At 52.2% G+C, this 24481-nt stretch overlaps 10 protein-coding genes across 10 annotated transcripts; 3 read left to right on the forward strand and 7 right to left on the reverse strand.

The window, feature by feature from the left end:
* Positions 1 to 13: 13 nt before the first annotated feature.
* On the forward strand, positions 14 to 2449 carry N7498_003457 (uncharacterized protein; the record flags this gene model as incomplete). The annotated part of the gene is made up of 1 exon (XM_058450519.1): positions 14 to 2449. One exon carries the CDS (start codon positions 14 to 16, stop codon positions 2447 to 2449), a length of 2436 nt encoding a protein of 811 aa, XP_058309981.1.
* Positions 2450 to 2802: 353 nt separating this feature from the next.
* N7498_003458 (Zn(II)2Cys6 transcription factor domain-containing protein) lies at positions 2803 to 3972 on the reverse strand (the record flags this gene model as incomplete). The annotated part of the gene is made up of 1 exon (XM_058450520.1): positions 2803 to 3972. The coding sequence occupies one exon, from the start codon at positions 3970 to 3972 to the stop codon at positions 2803 to 2805; it is 1170 nt and encodes a 389-aa protein (XP_058309982.1).
* A 358-nt stretch (positions 3973 to 4330) lies between these two features.
* Positions 4331 to 5668, reverse strand: N7498_003459 (ferritin-like domain-containing protein; the record flags this gene model as incomplete). The annotated part of the gene is made up of 4 exons (XM_058450521.1): positions 4331 to 4600; positions 4670 to 5283; positions 5342 to 5527; positions 5581 to 5668. 4 exons carry the CDS (start codon positions 5666 to 5668, stop codon positions 4331 to 4333), a joined length of 1158 nt encoding a protein of 385 aa, XP_058309983.1.
* A 2661-nt stretch (positions 5669 to 8329) lies between these two features.
* On the forward strand, positions 8330 to 10181 carry gua1 (GMP synthase (glutamine-hydrolyzing); the record flags this gene model as incomplete). Its single annotated transcript, XM_058450522.1, has 5 exons — positions 8330 to 8400; positions 8483 to 8970; positions 9028 to 9507; positions 9561 to 9764; positions 9817 to 10181. The coding sequence occupies 5 exons, from the start codon at positions 8330 to 8332 to the stop codon at positions 10179 to 10181; spliced, it is 1608 nt and encodes a 535-aa protein (XP_058309984.1).
* A 389-nt stretch (positions 10182 to 10570) lies between these two features.
* Positions 10571 to 10714, reverse strand: N7498_003461 (uncharacterized protein; the record flags this gene model as incomplete). Its single annotated transcript, XM_058450523.1, has 1 exon — positions 10571 to 10714. One exon carries the CDS (start codon positions 10712 to 10714, stop codon positions 10571 to 10573), a length of 144 nt encoding a protein of 47 aa, XP_058309985.1.
* A 1147-nt stretch (positions 10715 to 11861) lies between these two features.
* On the reverse strand, positions 11862 to 13596 carry N7498_003462 (putative prenylcysteine lyase; the record flags this gene model as incomplete). Its single annotated transcript, XM_058450524.1, has 2 exons — positions 11862 to 13384; positions 13461 to 13596. The coding sequence occupies 2 exons, from the start codon at positions 13594 to 13596 to the stop codon at positions 11862 to 11864; spliced, it is 1659 nt and encodes a 552-aa protein (XP_058309986.1).
* A 158-nt stretch (positions 13597 to 13754) lies between these two features.
* On the forward strand, positions 13755 to 15099 carry N7498_003463 (small subunit rRNA maturation protein TSR4; the record flags this gene model as incomplete). The annotated part of the gene is made up of 2 exons (XM_058450525.1): positions 13755 to 13874; positions 13930 to 15099. The coding sequence occupies 2 exons, from the start codon at positions 13755 to 13757 to the stop codon at positions 15097 to 15099; spliced, it is 1290 nt and encodes a 429-aa protein (XP_058309987.1).
* Positions 15100 to 15541: 442 nt separating this feature from the next.
* N7498_003464 (CSN8/PSMD8/EIF3K family protein) lies at positions 15542 to 16516 on the reverse strand (the record flags this gene model as incomplete). Its single annotated transcript, XM_058450526.1, has 2 exons — positions 15542 to 16112; positions 16350 to 16516. The coding sequence occupies 2 exons, from the start codon at positions 16514 to 16516 to the stop codon at positions 15542 to 15544; spliced, it is 738 nt and encodes a 245-aa protein (XP_058309988.1).
* A 916-nt stretch (positions 16517 to 17432) lies between these two features.
* On the reverse strand, positions 17433 to 18770 carry N7498_003465 (folliculin domain-containing protein; the record flags this gene model as incomplete). Its single annotated transcript, XM_058450527.1, has 2 exons — positions 17433 to 18701; positions 18759 to 18770. The coding sequence occupies 2 exons, from the start codon at positions 18768 to 18770 to the stop codon at positions 17433 to 17435; spliced, it is 1281 nt and encodes a 426-aa protein (XP_058309989.1).
* Positions 18771 to 22482: 3712 nt separating this feature from the next.
* Positions 22483 to 24412, reverse strand: N7498_003466 (putative regulatory factor Sgt1; the record flags this gene model as incomplete). Its single annotated transcript, XM_058450528.1, has 3 exons — positions 22483 to 23826; positions 23887 to 24086; positions 24157 to 24412. The coding sequence occupies 3 exons, from the start codon at positions 24410 to 24412 to the stop codon at positions 22483 to 22485; spliced, it is 1800 nt and encodes a 599-aa protein (XP_058309990.1).
* Between the last annotated feature and the right edge of the window lie 69 nt (positions 24413 to 24481).

Below are 24481 nucleotides of genomic sequence, written 5' to 3' on the forward strand. Positions count from 1 at the left end.
TGCATCGTTCCATATGTTCTCGTGTGGCCGCCCGTGTCTAAGAAGACGCCTTTCTGTCGTCTTGGACACCGTCGCGGCTGGCCCCGATGAACCTCTACTGTTCCTCTACCCCCGATGGGCCGCGTCTGCTCTCCGCCGTCGCCGACCGATCTCGTCCTTGACGCCTGCTGCAGCTCCGGTGAAGGGCTGCAGTGCCCCTTTTCGAACCGTCGTCTACCCCCGCGTTGTCTCATCGTTCCGGAGCCAATCGAGTCAATGGATCTCTTCGAGCGCTGTTGCTCAATCTCAAACTCACAATAGCACGAGTGGCTATGTGAGTTTGGCCACGAAGGATGGACATACGAAGCTTGATGGACATACGAAGCTTGATGGAGAGACGGAATTTCAGGGAGATGCGGTGTCAGGCCAGGACGTTCAAAGCCCCTCGGTGGGAGGGCCAAAACAGCCTGTCAATTTCCATATTTCCTTTCCGGCTGTCCCAACGGCTGTGCCTAAACGGACATTAAGAAGGAGGGTGTTAGGGTCGCTAGGCCTTTTAGGGACGAGACCTCTACCAAGACGTATATCCGCTCGGGATCGGAAGAAGCTACGCTACGGGAGATTTATCAGGGCGACACCTGCCACGACATCGATTCGCAGACTTGCAGGGAACTGGAACGATGTCAAGAATTTGATGGTGAAGGTGGAGGCTAACCCGCGCGCAGCACCTAGGAAGGTGCCCAAGCACAAGGAGATCCTGATCCCCGAAGAGACTGTTGGATTGCTGGTTGGTGTATCGAAAGCCAGTTTCGGGGAGAACATCTACTTTTCTTCCGTGCGCAACGGTTGCCGCATCCATATTTTACCACCGTCGGAAGGCGATGGTGTCCACCGCAGAGCGATTTTGTCCGGCTCTGAGCATGCTAGGGAGCTGGTGAAGGACTCGATTGCTCGCGCACACCTTTCGCAGACAAACGGCGACCCACTCGTCGAAATGGCTAAGCCCATTGTTCCTATATTCGCCTCGACCCTGACCATGCGGCAGAAAAATATACCGGTACCTTTGGTCCGCGGTGTTTGGTACACTGACCGGGAAGATTCCCTGAGTCTGGATGAAGTCCTCGAACATCGCTCCTCCATTAACTCCGTGAAAGAATTTTCGGAGCACATCGATGACCTGACTCGGGTGCAGAGAAAGTCGCCTAAGAAAACCCCGGGCCTGCCCAGCGTTCCATGTCAGCAGCTGGTTGCACGTGAAATATTGGCATTGTTCAAACAAGAGGACAACCGCACATTCTTGTCAACTGCGGCTTTGAATGGTGCCCTGGAATATCTATCCAAGCGCGAGATGTTCGCCACTGCCCGGGACGTGTTTACCTTGGCAGAGCAAGTTGCCACTGTGGACACCTACAATATCCTTCTGGATTCTGCAGCGCGGCGCCAGGACAAGAGAGCCTTTCGGTTTTTCCTACACTGTATGTGGCGAGGACATATTCGCCCCAACTCATTGACATGGGTCAAGTTACTGAAGGCTATGGTCCTGCCCAGTCACAAGGCCTCCTTGATCAACCACATGGCGCAGAATGGCCATATGAATGATATTAGGTCAATTCGAAGCCCTCTTCATTTGACGATCGAGGATTCATTCTTCGTGCATTTGGAAAGCGGCCAAGGAGTTGAATCTTTTATTGATTTAATGGTCAAAACGCTTGGAGCCGATTGGTTCAGTTCGTCAATACTTGCCCAAATGTTCGCCGTGATTGCTCGTCTGAAAGACTATGATGCCCTGGAAAAGTTGCTGAGGATTTGCAACGAACACGACCTTGCGATTGATAGCGATTCTCTCACTCCTATCGTGGGGATGTTACGTGGAAACGTCTTCAACGCTATCCACCACACCATTCAACTCCTAAAACGCCCCTTATTCAAACTCTACCGCGAAACATACGAACGTCTTTTCCTAATAGCCTACAAATCCCGCCGCTACAATATCTGCCGTGTCTTGTGGTACTATGCCTGCATGGAACGCAAAGTGACCTACAAGATGCGCAAAGCAGTCCTGAGCTCTCTCACCAGCAACGTCTCAATCGTCATGAAAGACAACGACATTGGGAGGATCTGGCGTACCAATGCTGGCAAGGCCATCGTTGGCATCGAAAAACAGGCCCAGCACCCGTTCCCAAAGGATATCATCAAGGCTCTCCCGGCCGAGTTCAAGTATGCGCCAGATCTCTATCTTCGCACGTTGCAGCCAATGGGCCCCGGTCGTGATCTCCAGCTCCGACTGGCCTCCTGTATCATCAATCGCGATATCGAACGTGGTGTCTTATTCGGTTCCCGTCATCCCCTGGGCGTGATGCTAGAAGCTGCGGCCATGGAGGATCGTGAATGGGCTGGGTCACCGCGTCCTTTAACCTGGATCATGGGCAATATCATCAAGATTCCACTCAGGTTCAAGGGAAAAGTTTGAGATACCAGGCGCGTCTTTGGCGGTCAATTTGCCTCGGCTGTTTCGTCTTCTGCGTGCATCCATTTTCCATCTTCCCCCATCTTCCCTATCTCTGATGCGAGCGTTGCATGAGATATCCCTTTGAGCGAGTTTAAACTTGTACTTTTTCACCTCCCAAACTACGCTGTTGTATATAATCATTGTACACCATTGGAAATAGAATTAGAGATCATCAAGATGAAGAATTTCTCGCGCCCGACGTGTTTGGGACGGTCGAGGTAGTCATTAAGATTATGCAAATACTCACAAGAGCGACCCAGTCTGATGAAGTTTCATCCAAAAAAAAAAAAAAAAACCAACACTGAAACATGGGCTTAATCACTTTTTGACGCTATCCTCCGCTGCACCCACCCCAAACAGCTTTCCCATAACAGATCCTCCGCAGTCAATGCTTGAAGTAACTCCGACACCAATGCCCGCCCCGAATCCAGCGCCCACCATCGCTGTCCATTAAGTTCCGCAACAAGAAGACCCCAATATGCAAGAACGAGCAGCGAAAAAGGCTGACGTCGCCGGAGGCTATCCACAAAACCCTTGTCGACAGCTGCCAGCCAAGCAAGCACCGGCGCAGGGTCAGAAGAAGCAGAAAACTTCGTGAAACAATGGCGAAGATGGGATATGACGTCCTTATTAATGCGAAATTGAGTCTCGTCGCCATTTGCCCTCGTTTGTTCATTCAGAGTAGCGAGCTGGTTCAGCGCGCCATCCGTATCCGCATCCAGAGTCGCATTTGTGTCTTTCCAGAACGCGCCTTGAGAGAAGAGTTTCAGATTGATCCACGACTGTCCGATCGTCAAGATCTTCTTGACGCCCTGTAGCAACTCAAAGACGGTGATCATATTATCCGTCATACGGGCCGCGTTCTCGCGGGTCACCGTCAGTTGCGGCAGTGAGAGACTGATCGCGGTCGTGATGACGGAGTGCGCGAAGGCCGCGTCACAGTTTTCCGGGGCTAGGTTGTCGATTGCGCGTCGGAAGGGCTCCAGACTCAGACTGTGGTATTCCAGCCCCGTGTCTATGTAAACAAGAGCCTTGGCAGGCTCGAGTGTGCTGGCGATGTGCAGCGAGGCTAGTGCCAGGATGCCGTCCATCAGGTAGCGATGTTTGAGCGCGAGTCGCGGGACGAGAACCTGCCACGTGCCGATCTCATCGTCGCTGACGCAGAGACTTCGATACGTATCCGTTGCGAACTGGTGCATCAGCTCCAACTCATCGACTTTGGGGTGCTTGAGCGGAGAGCTCGGTGATTCGGGACTGAAGCCATTTAAAGGGAGAACCAGGTCTGAGTGCGGCGAGGTACTGCTCTGGCTTGGGCGGCGGGGGTTGTCCAGAAGCGAGGCTGGGAGAACTCGTGAGTATATGCAATTATCTAGGCGTCGTAGGATGCAGTTCGTGCAGGGTGGGCCTTGTTCGTCGCATTTTACTCGCCGCCGTCGGCAGTTATCACAGCCATAGCGGGATTTGGTGTGGGCTCGGCGTGGCATGACACTGGGCTAAATATCATGACATTTCGTTTGTGGGCATATATATGCAGGGGGAAAGGCTAATACGTGACTAAATTGGAAGGCTGGGGTCGCGTTGTTATCCCCACATGATCCGGAGCTAACGGAATTTAGGTTTACGTCATAACAGGATCGGGACTATACAGGTCACGTATCTAAGGTGATGACGGTATTGGGTACTGAAATGCGTTGAAATATACCTCTTTTCATTGCTCGAGAGTATTAATTAATTATACAAGCCCCGATATGACCGAGGCCTAGTGATAATGACCGTTTCCTCCACTAATACCCATATCTCTCAAGTTCAAGGGTCTGTACAACAGAATTACATGCAAAACATTTACATGAAAAACGCAGCGACGGCAGCCATCAAGACGCTAATGGCTCCACTCGGTGAGATTCCACTCGCCGAGTTGAAAACGGGGGACTTGCTAGGCATCATAGACGAGGAACTCATCGAGCCAGACGGCATGGTCGAGGAACCAGACATGGACATCGACATAGACGGCGAAGCAGTGGGCATCATCATAGACATGCTAGACGAGCCAGACATAGACCAAGTCTTAGACTTGGAGCAACCACCAGTAATACCTCCCATCATCGCACCAACCTATCGAATCAACCCTGTTAGTCATCTCCAAACCGGCAACTTTTCAAAGTGAACATAAAATCAAATTACCTCAAGAATAGCGGGGCCAGCAACGATAGTGTCATCAGTAACAGTGGTGTTGCCCATGGTGAGGACGACGTAGCTCTGTCCGGCAACGCCGCTGGGAACAGTCACGGTGAACATTCCACCACCGCTCGACATCAACGGGGTGAAGACGGGACCAGTGACGGTGATAAAGGCGGCGAAGATATCCGACATGTCCATTGAGGAGTTGAAACCAGAGCCGGTCATCAGCTGGACCTTGGCGCCGCTCATGACGGATCCACTCGAGGTCGGAGTGAGAGACGGGAAGGCCTTCACGGGGAGCTTGCCGTTGCTCGAGGGGCACGAGGCAATGAAAGGTGAAGCCACAGTGTAGACCTCATCGAAATTAAGGGGATCGTCAAAAGGCTGCGGGACGGGCGATTCGCCGAGGTAGGAGCGCAGGTATGCGCTGTGGCGAGCCTCGACGGTCAAAATGCTGGCGGCGGCAGTGAGGTAAGTGCCGTTCATAATGGAGGCGGCGGCACCGAGGTAGGCGCTCACACCGACACCTTCCAAGACGCTACCGAGGGCCAGGAAGCTCTTCACGTCTGTGGAGGTGAATGAGTAGTTGCATGCCGCCACGGGATTGGCTCCGGCAGCTAATGAGAACGATTGCTTAGTATTATTCTTTTACACCGGTGTCAAAATGAATCATACCAGTCAGAGCCGAGGTCAAGAACTGCACATGGGTCTGCTCGTCCGAAGCAATGGTCTGCAGGTTGGCGTAGAAGGGGTCCATGTATCCAGCACTGATAAAGTCCTGGTGGGTGTAGTTCTTCAAGCCCTCTGCATAGAAATTGGCCTCCAGGTGCTCAAGAGTCAGAGCGTAGTTGAGAATATCAGCTAAATAAAACCATGTAAGCAAGCTTCCTCGAGCAATATTTCGGACGACATACCATCGCTGATGGCCTGACGCTTGGTGACGGGAGTGGCATGGGCAAGGCCCAGCGCGGCACCGGTAAGAGCCACAGAGGTAAGCTTCATGTTGAAGAAGGGACGTAATTAGGAACGGAGATGACAAGACAATGGTATTTTCTTGAAAGGTTAAACCAAAAAAGAAGGGCGAATTGATTTCTTATGTAGGGTTGGGATACCTGGGGACCGAGAAGCTGTACCTACATCATCCACAAGCTCTAGACTTCGGATACAGTCCTCTGCACTTTCCCGAACGGCTCTTCAAATCAACTGTGGTGGAGCTTTCCCTTCCCAAGCCAGCTGTTTCTTGGGCTGTGCTTTGTGATCTACGTCAACCGGTGCTGGATCGGGAGAAAGAACGGGGGAACTTTCCAGGGCTCAGATCTCGTCAAATCTCCGAATACCCCTAAAAGCAATTGAAATCAAGAAAAGTGAAGAACTAGCGAGCACTTGTTGTTAGCCTTGCAAACTGTCATTGGCAGGAACAGAATTGGTCCCATCGGAACGTATAGTTCCCGGGTCCATGTGGGTTGGTTCGTGGGAGACGCGGGCTCCAATCGGAGGTTGTCGTAAACGAACGAGAACGAACGAGAACGACTACAAGCGCGATCGATCATCTGCACTGTTTCTTTCTCGCACGCCACTTTCCGATGCGGGTTGTGGATGAAATCATCGCCCAGTCTAGTTACCCTCATCCTTGGATATCAACAAGCCCTGGGCGAATACGTATCATCACAGCAGAACCCGTGCACCAGTTCATTTCAAATATCATCATAGTCCTCAGCCCCCGATACGGCTCTTTGACCAACAAGCACGGTTCTCCTATCATCACCCCAAATGGAAACAACTGCAAGCAATAGTCCAAGCTCCATAAACCCCGTAAACAGGCAAAGCCTTCGCCACCGGTTCGGATCTTGCTTCAAATCCTGACCCACCGGTAATGACAACTTCGAGCGAGCCAAATACATGTTTGATGAATGTGACTGGACCACTGGAACTTCAATGTTGATGTGTCAAGTTTCGCTGATCCTCATGTAACTCTCCATTTGGTATCCCTAGTCCGCATTGCTTCTTCCTTGTTGATTACGGACAATCTCAGAATGATGACATGTTCCTGTGCCTCTCCGATGAGTGGACAGGCAATCTCCGTAAGATTCCGCTTAACCTGATAATCTTCTTGTTTACCTAATATCGGCCTCGCAGAAAACCTCCACCGGAGTTAGTGGAGGACCCGGAGATCCAGGGCAAGCTTAAGGAAGAGGAAGATTCTTCTTTGACGTGGCGGCCAAGGCCGAATCTGAGAGGCCTCTTATGCGGAACAGTGGGAAACAAAGAGTCTAGGCTCTCGAGCCCTTTTGGATTCCAAAATGGAAAATGTGAGGGAGCACCCTGGGAGGGGTTGGAGTGGCCCTGTCAGCCTAAGATTCTCGCAGAGATTTGTCACCGAGGTCAGTGTCAACAAACCCCTGGTTCTAATTGACTTTATGGAAATTGGGTTGTCATAAGCCAAATGCCGAATCGCGGCATCAAATCAACCCATTTCTGGATACATTATCCACGAAGCTGGGAAGGTGTTCCTGAAATTTGACTTTGGCCTCCCGTGTTCCTGCTTTTTAGCGTACGTGCGACGTGGTTTGTCACTGCATGTCCGCAGGTGGGCTTTTGTTCCAACTAAGCAGGTCATAATTAGCCGACAGCACTGCCGACTTCCGAAATCAAATCTCATTTTCTGGCCTTGGAAGCTCATCACACTAGCCAACCTTCTGGTAAACAATAGTCTTCCTACGTTCTGGGCGCTATTTGGAGCCAAGCGCTCAAAAATCCTGTAAAATTGACGACCATTATATTATATCAGGAAATGACTAACCCCGAGATGCCTTGGTTACTCCTGGATCCAATATGGCTGTGTCTACGCATTCTACACAATGGTACTAGCCCAAGCGCTGTATTTCAAAGCAATCTGACAAACGCGTCACGGTTCCATATAATGAATAAGCCTGCATCCGAGTGAACGAGAAAGAATAGCGCCACTGGTTCAACGAGGTCGCTGGATTTAGAAAGGAAACCTTAGCGTCTTTCTAAATACTTTTCTTGGCCTATTTTTCTATTCTCTGCTATCTCTAACCACTTCTAATGTTGGTAAACATTAGCTTCCCTCTCTCTTCTACCTCACCACATCTAATTTCGTTCGCTTATGCAGCCGCTCGCTCACTTGCTACTATATTGCTTACGTCTAGCGCCATTCTTTGTTGGCGTTTAGCTTTTAGCTCTCTTCCTGGTGGTTCGTTTGGGATTGTTCGTGGATTGAGGGGGACGTTAGAAAGGGGAAAGAAGGGGGAGAAGAGAAGAAGAAGGCCAAATGAGGCGTTCTAAGCAATGCAGGATTTTTAAACCAAAGCCACTCAGAAGTCCCTCCGTGTTCCTTACCTAGTGTAGCCCGAACAGAGGTTTTCTCCACGCGTCGGTATAGTTACATGTAGGGTTGACCTTATCGATAAGGAACTATAGCCCCTCGTCATGTGGGCGGTGAGTGATCAATCGGTCCCGCGATGACTTTTTTTCTTATCGCGGCCCCTCTAGAAAATCTGGAAAATCCTCTTTGTCATTGCCTTGCGGGGGTCCTGAGTCATTGAATATTTGGACTCTTTAACCTCCATCCTCTCCCCAGGAGCAGTGTCTACTTGCTATAACTACCACCCAGACGGATTGCCAATCAACGCCGTCTTCACAATGCCTTCCACTGAGGTGATCCCCCACAACTCTTTCGACACCATTCTGGTGCTCGATAATGGATCGCAATAGTACGTTCTGCCTTACGATCGCCTTTCGCAAGCTCAATTGCGTTGATCATGCAATGAATTCTAATGCGGACTTTGCGTACAGCACCCATCTCATCACCCGCCGTCTCCGCGAGATCAATGTCTACTCCGAGATGCTGCCTTGCACCCAGAAGCTGGCTGATTTGACTTGGAAGCCCAAGGGAGTCATCCTGTCGGGTGGACCCTACTCCGTGTATGAGAAGGATGCTCCTCATATCGACCCCGCCTTCTTCGACCTCGGCGTCCCGATCCTGGGAATCTGCTACGGTCTGCAGGAGATCGCCCACCGTCTGCACGCGGACAACGTTGTCGCTGGAACCGCTCGTGAGTACGGCCATGCTGATCTGCAGGCCACTCGCTTCGGCGGCCACGTTGACAAGCTCTTCGAGGGTCTGGAGGATGCCATGACCGTGTGGATGTCGCACGGTGACAAGCTCTGCAACCTGCCCGAGGGCTTCCACACCATCGGTACCACCAAGAACTCCGAGTTCGCCGCCATCGCCCACAAGAGCGAGCCCGTCTACGGCATTCAGTTCCACCCCGAGGTTACCCGTTAGTCTCCCCAATCGCTCAGTACCAACGTCGTTGCCAAATACTGATAGATTCCAGACACCCCTCAAGGTGGTCAGCTCCTGAAGAACTTCGCCGTCGGTATTTGCGGTGCTTCTCAGAACTGGACTATGTCTGAGTTCATCGGTCAGGAGATCAAGCGTATCCGTGACCTTGTCGGCCCTGTGGGCCAGGTCCTTGGTGCCGTCAGCGGTGGTGTCGACTCCACTGTTGCCGCCAAGCTGATGACCGAGGCCATTGGCGACCGATTCCATGCCGTGCTGGTTGACAACGGCTGCATGCGTCTCAACGAGTGCGAGCTGGTCAAGAAGGTTCTCCAGGATCAGCTTGGCATCAACCTCACCGTCGTTGATGCTAGCGAGGAGTTCCTTGCTGGTCTGAAGGGCGAGTCCGACCCTGAGAAGAAGCGCAAGTTTATCGGTGGCAAATTCATCGATGTGTTCGAGGCGGAGGCCAAGAAGATTGAGGCCCAGAGCAACGGCAAGGTCGAGTTCTTCTTGCAGGGCACTCTTTATCCTGGTGAGTACCGATCAGCAATCCATTCTATGCTTCCAAACTAACTTGTCGGACAGACGTTATCGAGAGTATCTCGTTCAAGGGTCCCTCGCAGACTATCAAGACCCACCACAACGTCGGCGGTATTGCCGAGCGCCTGATGGCCGGCCACGGCCTGAAGCTGATCGAGCCTCTGCGTGAACTGTTCAAGGACGAAGTGCGCGAGCTCGGTCGCCAGATGAACATTTCCGCTGAGCTGGTTGGACGCCACCCCTTCCCTGGTAAGACTTATCGAATTACAAGATCCAAACATCCAACTAATCCCAATTTTAGGCCCCGGTCTCGCCATTCGCGTTCTCGGCGAGGTTACCAAGGAGAAGGTCGAGATGGCCCGCAAGGCCGACAACATCTTCATTTCCATGATCCGTGAAGCCGGTCTGTACGATGATATCGGCCAGGCCTACGCCGCCCTTGACCCGTCGCGGGCCGTCGGAGTGATGGGCGACAAGCGCGTGTACGCCAACATTATCCTGCTCCGCGCCATCTCCACCCGTGACTTCATGACCGCCACCCCCTACCCCTTCAGCTACGAGTTCCTGACCAAGGTCTCGACCCGCATCGTCAACGAGGTGGACGGTGTTTGCCGCGTTTGCTACGACTTCACCAGCAAGCCCCCGGGTACCATTGAGATGGAGTAAATATAGTCCCCCTAGTGTCGATTGGTTTATCTTTGGCGATTCAAGGTATAATAGAAAAAGCCTGGTGTTTAGAAAGTTGAATACCGTTTATGATTCATGTGCATAGAGAGTTTAAAAAAATTCAGTCCATTCGAGCTTTACGGCTCTTCATTATCAAAGGTCTATCCTAATCCCGCCCATATTGCAATGCCCGCTGTATTATTATTGTGAAGTTCAAGGTGGGTTCGGACCGGCCGAGTCGTGATTCGTATCAGATTGCTATTGCAGGCGTTAGTATTGCCGAGTGGGATGTGCACGAGTGAGCAGGAAACTTACGAGATTTGAGACTCGTCCAGGGTCTATTGCGGAGCACAAGCCACCTAGTGGGTCTCTCCTGGTAAGGGAACAAACTATTTGTATCCCTGGCCGGCATACCTGCCGGGCTCAAAGTTGTATTCATCATCGAGATCCGTCTTGGCCGCCAGAAGGTTGCAATCCCAAGTGCGGCAGGATGCCTGCACCAGCTGTGTGATGTTGTGCCACCAGGTCCACATGGTGATGTAATTGTATGAGGTTCGACAGTCGGGTGGGACGACTGAAAGAAAAGGTTGAAGGTGGAAAGGATGAGGTTTGAAGGATGTTCAGTATGGTGTAGCTAGGTAGGGGAGGGAAACATGTACAATTAAATACCTGAGAGCCAGGGCCCAGACAGGTCGGGCCGAGTCATAATTTTAGCGACGGCAAACGCTGCCTGAACAACCTTTGCATGCCGGGATTCGTAGGGTGCGGCGACTACCCGAAGCGGTAGTAGTACCTGTCCATAGGAGATTCCTCTGCAGCTGGGCCGCTCTTACAAGGGGCTCATCAGGCTCTCGGAGTAAAGTCGGTGGACCTCGGGCTCAGCGAGAACCCCTCGGAATCAATAATTCCATAAGAAATCAAATCATAGGTCTCCACTTGCGCCCCTAACGTTACAATTGAGACCCGGGAGAGCCAAAGCTTGAATAATTTTGGAATTTTCTTGGTTCATTGTTAACTTAAGAGTCATAGGATAAATACATATCGAGTTTTGAGTGGGACGTAGGTCACTGATAAAGCCATCTTCGGCGGATAAAGTTCATCCAGACCCACTTTCGTTATTCACTCTTCAACCCTTGGGTTACTGCCGCGCAGATCGAAATTATTCTCGCCACTTCATGATTCGTGATGTTTTCCTGAACTCTAATTCTAAACACGCTAGAAGATATGTGATGTAGACCACTTTTGAAAAGTGAAGAATATCGCAAACGTAATACATTTCCGAGTTCAGGTTCCTTTTACTGTCAGGCCAAACCTTGCGGTTGATGATTATCAGGGCCAACCATGGAATCCAACCAATATGGGATTACCCGCCAGCTATTGATTTCAAATATATAGAGATAAGGAAACTGTCTGCGATGTTTAATGTCATTAATTACGTCAGTGTTTTCTTCAATGAGTTCACGACCAAACCGCGAGCAAATTCCCAGCAACGCAAGCTTTGACACGCCATTGCCGTTTGGGTTCGACATGCTCAGTTATCCCCTATTCCGGAATATCCAAGTCTTGAACGACTCGTGAATAGTGAACAGAATGTAGAATGCGAAGGATTGAAAGAAGGTAGATGATATTCGACTAGGGTGGCTAAAAGCTGGAAATGCAGAGAGACAATCAGAGAGAAAGTCAGAGCTCTGTTTTCGCAGCCCAAGACGTTTGGTCCGTCGAATCCTTCTGCTGCCACGATTGAACCATAAGCGTCGCCACATTCCGACCCATCAAAGCACTGGTCTCCATCGTCGAGATGAAGCTCTCAATTCCGCTGGTGTACCAGACACCCGGCGCCAAGAGAGTCTCTTCAAACGTAACCCGCGGATACAACAATGGGTATGGGTACCAGAGCTTCTCGTGGAACCAGCTAATATCGCTCTTGGACAAGTCTCCAATCGTGGTGTTGCCCTCGGCAACCGTCACCGACCCATCGCCGTTGGTATAATCAATGTCAAGTATTTGAGCCACAAACTCGGCTGTCGGCCGTTTTGGCGAGAAGATCTTGTACACGTAGTGTTGCTCTAGCTTCTCTTTCCCGTTCTTCAGGACGAGTCGGTCTACCGTGCGGAGAGTGCTGATACTCCAAAACTCAGCGGGTCCAACACCCTTTGGATTTGACCCGAGATCAAGGCCTTCGGGGAGGGTGGTCAGAATGGTCTCTGGGGCTCGCGCTCCTTGGCCGTCGAGACCAAAGTAATGCGGTGAGATGCGATGCGGAGAAGAGAGAAGCGTGACGTGCAACTTCACGTACGGAATGTCATCCGGGATGTGCTCTAATGGTGGAGAGACGGAGATTCCAGAGTACTGCAAAGGCCCAGCCACGATAACTTCATCAAATGTCTCCGTTAAAGAACGACCCGAGTTGACATCGTCACTCGGGTGTGAAGTAATGCGTGCAGTGCCGTCGTCGCCCCGGAGAATCGCGGTGACGGTGGTATTCAACCTGACATCAGCCTGGGAGGTCTTGAGAGCACCGTCAAATATCAGCCAGTTCCCGCCATCGATGGACACTGCTCCATCAGTAGCCATGCAAACCATAGATTCCAAGCCATGGATCAGAGCCAAGTTCTGGCCATAGTTCACTCGCGTGCTTGCTTGAATGATCTCCCGGGAAAACAATTCAGAAATCTGATTTGCACCGAGGAATGCATCTCCCGGGGTAGAAGTAGCATTGATCAAATCCAGGGCCACTGAAGCCTCAGAAAGCGAGCGGAACGGGAAGAGCGGCTCCTCGTACAGACGCAGGAACTTTCCAACGATGCTCTTCATTAGGTTTTGAGCGCGCAGTGGGGCTAGCCCGTATCTCCAGAAGAGACGGCCGATATTCCACCAGCTGGAACTATTCTTCAGCGTGAAGACAAACTCCTTACCATCCCAAATACCAATGGATTCATCGGTTTCCCGAGGCTGCGCATGATCTGCACTGCGGACATCGAGACCCAGATCACGCGAGGCATTCACCAAGTTATGATTGACTTGCACAAAGATCGAGGCTCCAAGCTCAATTGGATATGCAGGGTCTTCGAATGCATTGACTGTTGTTGAGCGGCCGCCGATATAAGATGCGCGCTCGAATACCGTGATGTCAACATGGATGTCCGCGGTGTCTGCTAGTTTGCGTAGCTCATACGCAGCAAACGAGCCTCCCGCGCCGGCTCCTGCAGGCCTGGTTAGCTCTGCGATAACTAGCTAGGTGATTATATGGCCCATTTGGGCACATGGAGAACGGCTTACCGATGACAGCCACCCGTTTCGGAGCTGTAGCTGTTCGCAAGGGCTGCTGCTGAGCCGCATTGCTGAAGGGCAAGAAGAAGGCAAGAACGGTGTAGAGAATGCATAAATTGATCGGGCTGCCTGCAGACACCGACATGATTGCGACTATAGAGAGTAGAGTGCTTTTAAGGTCAAGAGTGAAGCTGGGGAAGCGTTGGATGACGCGGTAATACCAGAACATGTGGGGCGCGCGTATCGCTTATCGCAACATTTTTTTTGAAGAGGGGAACTTTACACCGTTTAAACCCTCACGCCATGGACCCCTACGACAGCGATTCCAGTCTCGACGAAGACTTTACCGAGACCGGCGTGCTCCTTGGCTACGCTGCCGAGGAAGTCATCGAGGACACCATCAGCCATCTGGGCGGCTGGCCGGTATGTGCCCTTCCACACTCGAGTAAGGACAATCGCACTGACAATTCTGCTACAGAAATGGCTCGATGACAAGACTCCGCCTCCGGGCGACTATGCAAACTGCAAAGTCTGCAATAGCGCGATGCTTCTGCTCCTCGAACTGCACGGCGACCTGCCCGACCACTTCCCAACCGACGAGCGCCGTTTGTACCTGTTCGGATGCCCCAGAAAGCCATGCAACCGAAAACCTGGCAGCATCCGGGCCTACCGCTCAATTCGCAAGGTCACGTTGGAAAGCATCCAGGAACAATGTAAGCAAGTGAAGGAGAAGGAGACGGAGCCAGAGCCCAAGCCGAGTGCACCCCCAAAGCCCAAGACAGATCTGGGCGCGAGTCTTTTCGGCGCTACGTCGTTGACGAGCAGTGTTTCTGCAAACTCCAACCCTTTCTCCAACCCTTTCTCGTCAAACCCGGCTCCAGCGGCGTCTGATGCCAACCCGTTCGCGATGCCCAAGCCCGCAACGACGACCCCCGCCCCGTCTACGATCTCCACCAATGCTCTGGCCGAATCATTCGCTGACAAAGTCCGGCTTTCGTCTCCAGGCCCTGCAAACCCCTCTGCAGCCACCAAACCCAAACCCGAATCGCAGGCGCAGGCTCCATGGCCCGCTCAGTCTGATTTCCCCGCTCCCTATACAAACTTCTACCTGGACGCTGAATACGAGACAATGTCTCGGCCGTCTACGCCTACTATCCCCGAGAACGTCACCATGGAACCCATGGACGAAGAAGGTCAGAGCAGTGGCACCGCCGAGTTGAAGGATACCTTCGAGTCGGAGATCGACAAGGCATTCATGAAGTTCTCTACTCGGCTTGCGCATAACCCGGAACAAGTGCTGCGCTACGAATACCGCGGTTCTCCGCTGCTCTACAATTACGCAGATCAGATTGGCAAGCGCCTGCACCCGGAGCATTCTGCTGGCCATGTGACTACCACCGGTGGTGGGAACATGCCGCCGTGTGAGTACTGCGGTAGTGGGCGGGTATTTGAGATGCAGCTTACGCCGCATGCTATCAGTGTGTTGGAAGAGGGACGCCCCGGCGTCGGCTTGGGAGAGGGTGAAGGGGGGATGGAATGGGGCACTATCATTCTGGGTGTTTGTAGCAAGGACTGTGGGCCAGAGACCATCGGCCAGGTTGGCTGGCGCGAGGAGTGGGCTGGTGTGCAGTGGGAAGAGATGAAATAGATGAATTAGTTGTTGATTATACCCAGTCCGGGGAGGTGATGGCGCATAAAAAATAGATCTCAATTGACGAATAGACGTGTGCAACTTCAATCTACAGTTATTCTGCAAAAAGGCTTGGAATAGATGTATGTTTTATTCGCGAGCCGATGGGCTCTGCGTAGATATGGTACTTGGTTATGAACAAGGCGTCTCTCTCGGCGTCATCCGCTCATTTTAGAAGAATCAAAACACAGGGTTCCAATACAAAGGGCATAAATCGAGAAAAGAAACGCCGGATGCGCCAGATCCCGACTCATCTCCGAGCCTCCTCCATGCGAAATCTATCACCGTCGTCACGGATCGGGGATTCATGAACTCATGTCTTTTTTATCCCGCGCTCTTTCGAGAAAAGGGACGGAGAATAAGAAAACGAGAAATAAAGAAAGTTTAGACAAGAAGCCGTTTATACGGGCAGCTCGAAGCCACGGCGGATCACGCGGCCGAACATGTCGACGCCGACGCGCTCGCTCTTGACTTCGCTGCGGGCCTCGTTCTCCTTGTTGGTGGGCACGCGGACGACGCCGCCCTCAACCTTCCAGCCACAGACATCGGCAACGAACTTCTCGAGAGCGTCGCGGCTGCGCACGTCCAACCAGGCCTCCAGAGTCTCGGCGGAGACAGAGCGGAAGGCCTTGCCGACCTCGACGGCGATGCGGATGCGGACGAGCTCTTCGAAGCCCGCGACGTCGGCAATCAAATCGGCGTACAGGTCATCCGAGTTGAGGGTGGACCAGAACTGGGTGTACTGTGCGGATTCGAGGAGGGTGGACAGGCCGGAGAGCTTCTGCACGGACTCGACGAAGTCGGAGGCCTGGGAGGCGGTCTGGGCATCGGTGGTGGTTGGGAAGGGTTGAGTGTAGGCGGGGAGCAGGGCGAGGCAGAGAGAGAAGGCGGGAGAGGGGAACACGGTCAGGGCCTTGGCCAGGACGTTGGTGACGGTGTCGGCTTGGAGGAGGTGGGGGTTGAACTGGTAGCTATTGTAGAGGAATTGCGGTGTTAGCATGCATATTGGAAATGTCTGTTCCGTGAAGAAAGCCAAGAAGCCTCTGTGCATTGAATGCAATGGCATTACAATGATTGTTTTCAGGCATTCGAAATTCTCAACAACCCCATTCGTGACGGGTTGTCAGGTAATAGGAAACGTGTATGAAGAAGTTCATTCATCATAGAAACAGAGAAATAGGTTTGTAATAGACAGGAGGTGCACTCACAGCTTCAGCAAGGCCAGGTTGGCGTAGCAGTCGAACGTCCGGTCCTCGCACTGCTGTGCCACGTAGTCCTGGAAGACGGTGGTGGTCTCGGGGTTGTAGCGGTCGAGGCCATTGAGGATGGCATCGATATGAGCCGGCCGGGTTTCACACTTGTCGAAGGCGACCATCTTGGCTGTTGTTTGAGGGGTGATGAATGCGGGTCTTTGTTGGACGTCTTTTTGGTGGGATTTTTGATTGTGGCCCGGATGCGGAAGAACCCGGCGGGGATGGTTTTTCCGGAGTAGCACTAGCCACTATACACATTCCGGGGTCTGTTACTCTCACTATTTTCTGGAATGGCCATCACTTAGTGAATGAACGAGTCATCAGAGAAACCTGAATTTGGTAGTCTGAAGCTTAGAAAAGCTCAAAATGAAAAATTATGTAGCCACTTTCCGCTGCGCTTTAGTCCACCTCGGTATCCCAGGGCTATGTACTCCACAGCGACCATTTAAACGTGAACTGCAAAGGCCAATTTACTTCTTATACAGAGAGTAACCAATTAAAAAGCAACATCAGTCAAAGCTAGACTGTGGTTAAATCGTGTTCAAATAGTACATAGAATACATGTCTCTGGAATCCTCGTGGCCATCATATCCCAATCATAAACCAGTACCCGCTTCAAGGGGGGACACAAGCCGATAAAGAAGTCCTCACTGGACCGAGAAACAAAAATCACCGGTGTCCTCAGAAAAGGACGAAAGCACGGTGCCCGAGAGAAAGAAGCCAGAAAAGAAACCAAGACCCAAATAATAACGCCGTGTCCGTGTATATGAGACGCCAGTCTATGCCCAGTAACCTTTGCATGAACAGAAAAGCCGACTTGGTATGCAGAAGCCGGATGCCATGGAGGGCAACATCGCTGGAAAGCAAAGAAACAGAGGCTTGGAATCAAAAGTCGAGGTCACAAGTGCCTCTCGCGGAAAAGCATAAAAAGCGGGGCAGAAAAAGGCAGAAAAACAATGTAAAACAAAGCGCGAAAATAAATCAGGCGGGTATCTCAAATGGAAGAAACGGCGAGAGCGCGAAGAGAGGCTTCAAAGCCTAGGCCGCAACGGACCGACGGGCGGTGATAGGGATGGGTTTGGGGCCGGCAGATATGTCAAGGTTGGCCATGTCGAGCTCGTTGTCGTCGTACTTGGATACTGACTGGCGTTTCTTCGAGACGAGCACTGGTTGCGGAGAGGTACTCTCTGCGTCACCCACAGTGCTACAGACAAATCGTTCATCAGAGACGGGGACACCTCCGAACATCGAACCGAGCTGTTGCAAGAGCGCAACGAAGTGCGCATGCAATTCAGTAAAGATGTACTCGTTGCCGACAATCTCGGCAAGGTTGCGGGCCCGAATCTGACCGAGCCGCCGCGGCTGTCCGGTCGGGTCCATGGCACGACCCGTAAGGAAAGAAGAAACCGGTGTGTACTGCCGGCTCTTGGCGTTGCTGCCGGGGCTAGTCTGCTCCTCACGGCGTTTCTCTTCTTCTTGGAAGCGCTCGGCGGCGTTCACAATGCTTGATGCGATGCGACCAAACGTGCGCCAGATCACGGGGCACGCCCGGAACGCTTTTCCGGCGTCTTTGCCGGCGAGCGCCACCAAGGCGTAGCTGCGTCGCTTGCCGCGCGCCATGGGGTCAGGAAGTCGGAAAATGTATGCAATCGTGTAGCCAGCAACGGAGTCGCCGAAACACAATGGCCCGGAGGACAGCCCGCGGGGTAGAAGCTCGCAGCTAAGGGTGCGAATTGAGGAGCGGCGGAGTAGAGCGTAGTCCGCGGGGTTCGGCGGGCCACGAAGTGAGAGGTAAGTTAAGATGTGCGTATGGCAGGATGCGTCAGACGCAACCGAGGATGAGTGTAGTGACTCGGGGGGAGAGGCGTGAGAATGAGGGTCTGGCGTGTCATCATCCACGTCGGAGTGGCTGTTGCCGCAGGAATAGACGACCTCGCGCGAGCGCAGAACGGGGCTACCGTTCTTGCCCTTCGCATCGTGGCTGCCGGGAGCACCAGCAGGGAGCTGCTTGCTCACACCTTCGGGCAGAGACAAGCTACAGCTGGCGCAGGAATCGCCGTCCGTACCGCCGACGCGGTTGGATCGGTCTTCGGGTGATGCCACTTGCGTACGCAGAAAATACGGGTGGTCTTCGATCTTCGGAGATCTAGAGCTCGCGGTCTCGGATATGGAGGGTGATTTGGAAGCATCGCGTGGAAAGGAAGCGTCATCGGCCTCGGGATGACATTGCGTGCATGCGAAAGGGAGGACCTGCGAGCAGATGATAGACGTGGGGCCATGCACTTCACAGAAGTGCGTCAGCGAGAGCTACAGAAGTTAGTTGGGCACGAGGGAAAGAAAACCAGGCTGGAGAAGGGTACGTACAATGAAATCCATGGCGCAGAGATCTCAGTTTAGTCCATGACGAAGCATCATGATTGGCATGGACTGGTATGCGTCTGGGCTCCACAGACCAGGTTCCCGGGGAAAGACGAAGGGGGAAGGGGAAAGACGGGCGCATATAAAGAGGAGACAGAAGGGATAAGAAGGGGCGTTTGCCACGGCCCAAAGTTACATCTGGATTTCGGCTTCGGTCGAAGACCGGAGTGGATCTGCTTCCAACCGTCTGCTTCTGAGACGATAGAAGCCCGATGGAAGAATCGAACGACTCCACTCAGTCCACTGAGGCTGTTGCAATTACTTTGCCAGGGCTGCGTCTCGTCGTACATGTCGACTTCTACATCGCTTATCTCTATATCTCACATTCCAAGTTTTTTTTTTCTTCCACTCCTTACTCCTTTGATTTCCCCCCAGCATGTGAAGTAGTCCCAGCTACATCGGCCCGACGGCGAATGAATTCCCTAGTGGCCCAAGGGCGCTCTAGTCCGCATCTGCGGAAGCCGAGGGCCTTTGGTGAGTGGGGGTGGCTGCAAACAGGGGTGAGAATGCGGGTGTCGGGATTCGTCCCGGTAGTCTAGTCTTCCCTAACTAGGGATTCCTCGAACTACACTATTTCCTCGTTGTGATCCATCAGCTGGACTTGTCTCGGACAGCCTTGCTTTTTCGTCTTCTCGTGAAGATGGATTTTGCTTCTTCCATCTCACCTCACATCATCACAGTGAAGCACACCGCCAGACCGTCATCTCCGGCGTTGCAAGACGGGACGCGTCGGGGGATAATCTGGGGACAACCCTCCGACAGAGGAAGGCTGATTCCTGGGCCTCCGATTTGTCGCCGTTCCGCGGGTGTTTGATACGAGGACATCATCGAATTGGCCCGAACTCTATGAGTTCGACGATATATCCACCGGAAATTGGCCATTTTATTTGCTTTTATTTGCTTTTATTTGCTTTTATTTGCTTTTGATTGCTTTAGATTGCGGATCCCTCGGTTCCGGCGCGATCTGGTCGATCCCCTTCCAGAAGTCCGCGGCAAATTCAGGAATTCGAATTCGAAATCTCCTTAGGGCGTTTCGGGACAGGGATGTAAGCTTTGGCTTATGCTCCAAGACCCCTCGTATTGTTCTCGCCCGGAAGCCAGACTGGCGTCATGACTTTCTACTCCTCATGATAGTCGTTCCCTTTGCTCGTTCGAGTTATTCCACCGGGTCGAAGTTACACTCCATTGAATTTTGATTGTCCGTCGGTTACGATCGTTGCCTTACAGTACCCACCACGGTGGAGCCACTGGAACCCTCCAAAACGTGCGCAACTTGGCACGAATATTTTTCATGATCTTGCATCGGACTGATGTCGATGATTTGGGATTCCTGTCCGGACCCTCTCCTTCTCAGCGAACTAATCTCGACGTGCGTTCGTTTTTCGGGCCAGAAGGCAGAAGGGAATATTCCCCTGTCGTCCACTCGAGCCGCGCTCCGACTCCGGACATGGCTTTCACCGGAACCGTTAACCAGTGAGGCATTTAAGAAAGATCGTAGCAAAATAATAAAGGCAGGGCCAATGGGGTTCATGGAACACATGTACATAGCCCGACTCTGGAATCCACCAGAATGAATTCCGACCCGATTTTTTCGTGGGCCCCCCGCCCGCGCTACTATTCTTCTGGAACTTTGGTGGGATTTTTCCCGCCACTAGACAGTGTGGCACACGACAGCTTAACGGTTCGGGGTCTCTTGATGGGCCCAGCCATGCCCATATTATTAATAGGCGTTCACTTTGCGCATGAGGGACTCGTTCCGAGGCAATTGGCCCGATGGCCTACGACTTCGGTGCCAACCTAGGCAGGTGAAGAAGTGGCTTTTTTTAGTCGGCGTTTTCGGTACCTCGGCCTCGAGTCAGCTGCAGGATGTGCAGTAGATCAAGAAGGCCCTAGTAAGGCCCTAGTCTAGATCTTTCCCTAGATTCTACTCGATCGCCAAGATTGATCTCCCACGTGGCGCTTCTCTTTCTCACGGAGATCCAAAGATAAAAGATAACACACACATGGCACTATCGCGACTACAGTACACTCGCACCCCCTGAGATGCATGCCGATCACAACTCTACAAAATGCCCGATCGGGTCCTGAATACAGGGCACTCGGTGGGGGCGAGTGGAAACTCAGCTCTTCCTGACCCTGCTTTTGTAGGCATCCCGAGTCTCCACGCCGGTGGACACCGTGGAGCCTTTGTCAACCTTCAATTGCGAACTCAGCGTTACCGTGGCGCTGAAACATACTCCAAGGTAGCCTACGCCCCGACCTTCTCGATCCAGTAGTGTAGTCGCTATACAAAAGTCCCTCCACAGATTCAAAACTCTCCTCCGGAACTCCGTAAACCCCCCCCCCCTGTGTGCCCCTGCCAAGTCCAATCCCAGATTACTGTACAGATACAAATAATGGTGCCCATCAGTGGACTTGTCTCCATATACAGTAAGACCGGAGATACAGTATTATCCTCAATTGACGATCCACCGCCTCTTCCTTGCGATATGCAGATCCATCCAACCGCTGGTGTCTAGGAGTGGTTCGCCGAGGCCGTCTGTGGAGTCGAAAAGTAATCACCAGCTGAACTTGCCCACGAGTACGTGTCGGAGACATTCTCCCAATCCAGATGCTGTCCGTGTAATGATCTGCGTGGAGAGGGTGTCTCTGTTGCGTGCCGTGCGTGCCGCAGGTAGGCAAATCGTATCCACGCCCGGCTCGCCCCATATGCGCGTTTGGCGAAGTGATTGACTTGATCTGCAAATCGTTATTGTAATCTCTCCAGTCCGCCCCGGTGCCCTGGTGGCGAAATCTGCTTAGATCCATCGGATACGGCAATGGAGTCGGTGATCGTGGGAGACTTCACATTCGGGCGGATATTTCGGGGTTGTACAAGACCAGATGTAAGTTACTTTCTAAATAGCAGTTAGAATGTCAATTCGACATGTTTAAAGAGAAGCTTAGAAGTACATATACAGAAAATTTCAAGATGACTAGAAAGACGTTTCAGAGAAATACTTCGAGGATCTTAAGAACCTGGCCTGGAAAAAATAAGAGAGCGAGGCACTTGTCCCAAGTAAGTAATTTGATCGTAGGCAGCGGGTAAATCAAGGCGATCCATGTAGACCTCGGGAGGTAGGTAGCTGATTCTTAGTTGCAGCCTCTCACCTGGAGCGACGTCTGGCATAGATTGGATTTGGACTTTACCATCGACCTTGGCTTTTCATGCCCTAGCTGGTTGGTGCAATGTTCTTATACGGAAACCCCGGTAAGTCCTCGGTACCTATCATGTGGTCTCCGTAGTTTAAGATTCGTCCTGGAGGGACAAGCTAGTTCTTTTGCCCGGATAGATTGCTGACTCGCACGGTGTAACCTCCGCCCTGGCAGTGGTACCAGAGGTGCAAAAGTCATCCAATCGTACTAGGCAGGGAAGCTGCCACAGGCGCTGCAAATCCAGGCCAAGCTCTCGGTGGTGGAGCTGAATATCCTTGACTCGGTGGTCCTGAGTCAAGGCTGCCAGAACACAATGGTTCGGACATATACACCGTCGGTGTCCTCATCTACCCTTTGCAAATATCGAAGTGGCAGACGCAGACATCCTGAAAGGGCTGGAAATCCAGATTTGAGCAATAGGAGATAATTCATGGAAGTGAATTTGAAATCACATAGGCTCGTGGGTATTATGGCTTTAGTGGCGATCATCCTCCGGCATCCGTAGGCCCATCATCGAAAGCATATTGCCCGCCGGGCCTGCAGTACCGGCCTGGCCATGAAGACTTTCCAGAAGATTCTTGGCAAGATTGATGTTGGCATTGTCATCCTCATCTTCGTGATCATCTGGGTTGGCGGATTCGGCGGCCTTTCCTTTAGATGCATCCTCTCCAGAAGCCAGCCTCTGTTGCTGTCTGTTCAGGTCCAGGACTCCGGTTCCTCGCAGTTCAGCCTCCATCTGTCGAGACAATTCCTTGATCTGTTCCGTGTCGTCTTCTTCCTCTGCATCGAGCTCTTGGACACGTTTGCCCATGGGTGCTTTGAAAGACGGACCCCCCGGACCCCCCGGACCAGGAGCCATGCCCATCATCTCTTTCATCATCCGAGAAAACTCCTCTTCATCGAAAGAGGCATCTTTGTCCTCTCCATCACTGCTGAGTTCGTCGTCGTCAGAGTCTGATCCAAAGTCATCGATGAAGTCTGCGCCGTCGAAGCCTGCAGAGTTATCGTTCAAAAATTCTTCGAAACGAGCGACAATCCGTTGCAAATTCTCTTGAGCGCCTGCATCGCCAAAGTCGCCGCCAGATTTTTCTTTGTTCTTGCCGCCGCCTTTGAGCTCCCTATCCAGATCTTCAAAGTTGATATCCAGCCACTTTTCATCGTCCTCCTGTTTATCCCATTTATTTGCAATCTCTTCATCCGTGGGAAGTTTCTCATCGCCCGAGTCGACATCTTCAAGAAGCAGCTTCATTTCTCTGACGGAAGCCTTGTCTTGATGGTGGGGGTCGTAGAGCAGCATTTCGAGCCCACACGAGAGCTTCATGCCAGTCTCTGCGCGCGTGTGCGCTTCGACATCTTCTGTCGGAGGTAGTTTGCCCTCCCAGGTGCTCGGGATGGGAAACTCCTGACTCTTCAATTGGGCGTATCCTACTCGAGTGAACTTAACGCTAACTGTAACCAAGTCGTCGGGTTTGAAAACGAGGTCAGATGCGTCCTTTGACTTGAGGGGACGCATGGCTATAGGGTCACGAATGTAGAAGGCTTCCACGGCAGGCGATATGTACGCCGGCTTTTGGTGTAAGAGGAATGCAGCCTTGCGTGGAATTGTCACGATCGCCGAGTGGATGTTCTCGGAGATTTGCTTGGGGTAGTTGCGCAGTCGGTAGAAAGCTTCCTCCTGAATGATTCTGGACCGTATGAAGCGGCTCGGCTCTTCCTGGATGATCTTGTGTGCTTCGGGAAGGGACAATTTTTCCGAGACCGTTTTCCCCGTGTCTTTCTTCGGCTTGATGATTTTGAGGTCTCCTTGGTTGATCCAAACCTATAAGGGTCAAAGGTAAGTACAGAACTCATTCAAGGAAAATAAAAGCTTCATGCTCACCCTGTTATCGGCCACCTCAGGCTCCAGCCACGCAGGAAGCGTGCCCGCCGCCTCAATGAGCAAGAACTCGCCATCGCTGTCTGCCACTTTGACCCAAATATCTTTGTGTCGCTTCGTTAACTCACGAAGTAGGTAGACAACCACCCACTCATCCTCGATAGAATCTCCGTAGTTGGTGCGCCCGTGGAGTGAGGTGATCCCTAGATTTCGCGATCAGCACCTGGTATGGAGAATCCGGATAGAGCAAGTCCTTGGAATGGGGCTTTTTACCATCATCCTTGCTAATCTCCAACCGAAAGCCTTCGCGCTGCCAGATATAATTTTTGAGCAACTCCTTGGCTAATTCGGCAGCTGTGCGCTGCACTTCGAGCAATCGCGCGCGAGTCTCGGCGGCCTGATCGATAACGGCGGGGGCGGGGGAAGGCAGGTGATAAATGTAATACTCGACAGAATCATCGGGGAGCTGCGGTTTGGGAATAGGATGAAAGGTGGACTTAAACCACGCGATGTCCTCCTCAGTCGCCATGATTGAAGTCTTTCAAGTAGCTAGTTGTAGCTTAACATGACCTCATGAAGAAAAAAAAGCGGCGACGGT

The sequence above is a fragment of the Penicillium cinerascens genome (genome assembly GCF_028974065.1).
Source record: "Penicillium cinerascens strain IBT 15544 chromosome Unknown contig_24_segment0_segment0, whole genome shotgun sequence".
Lineage (NCBI taxonomy): Eukaryota > Fungi > Ascomycota > Eurotiomycetes > Eurotiales > Aspergillaceae > Penicillium > Penicillium cinerascens.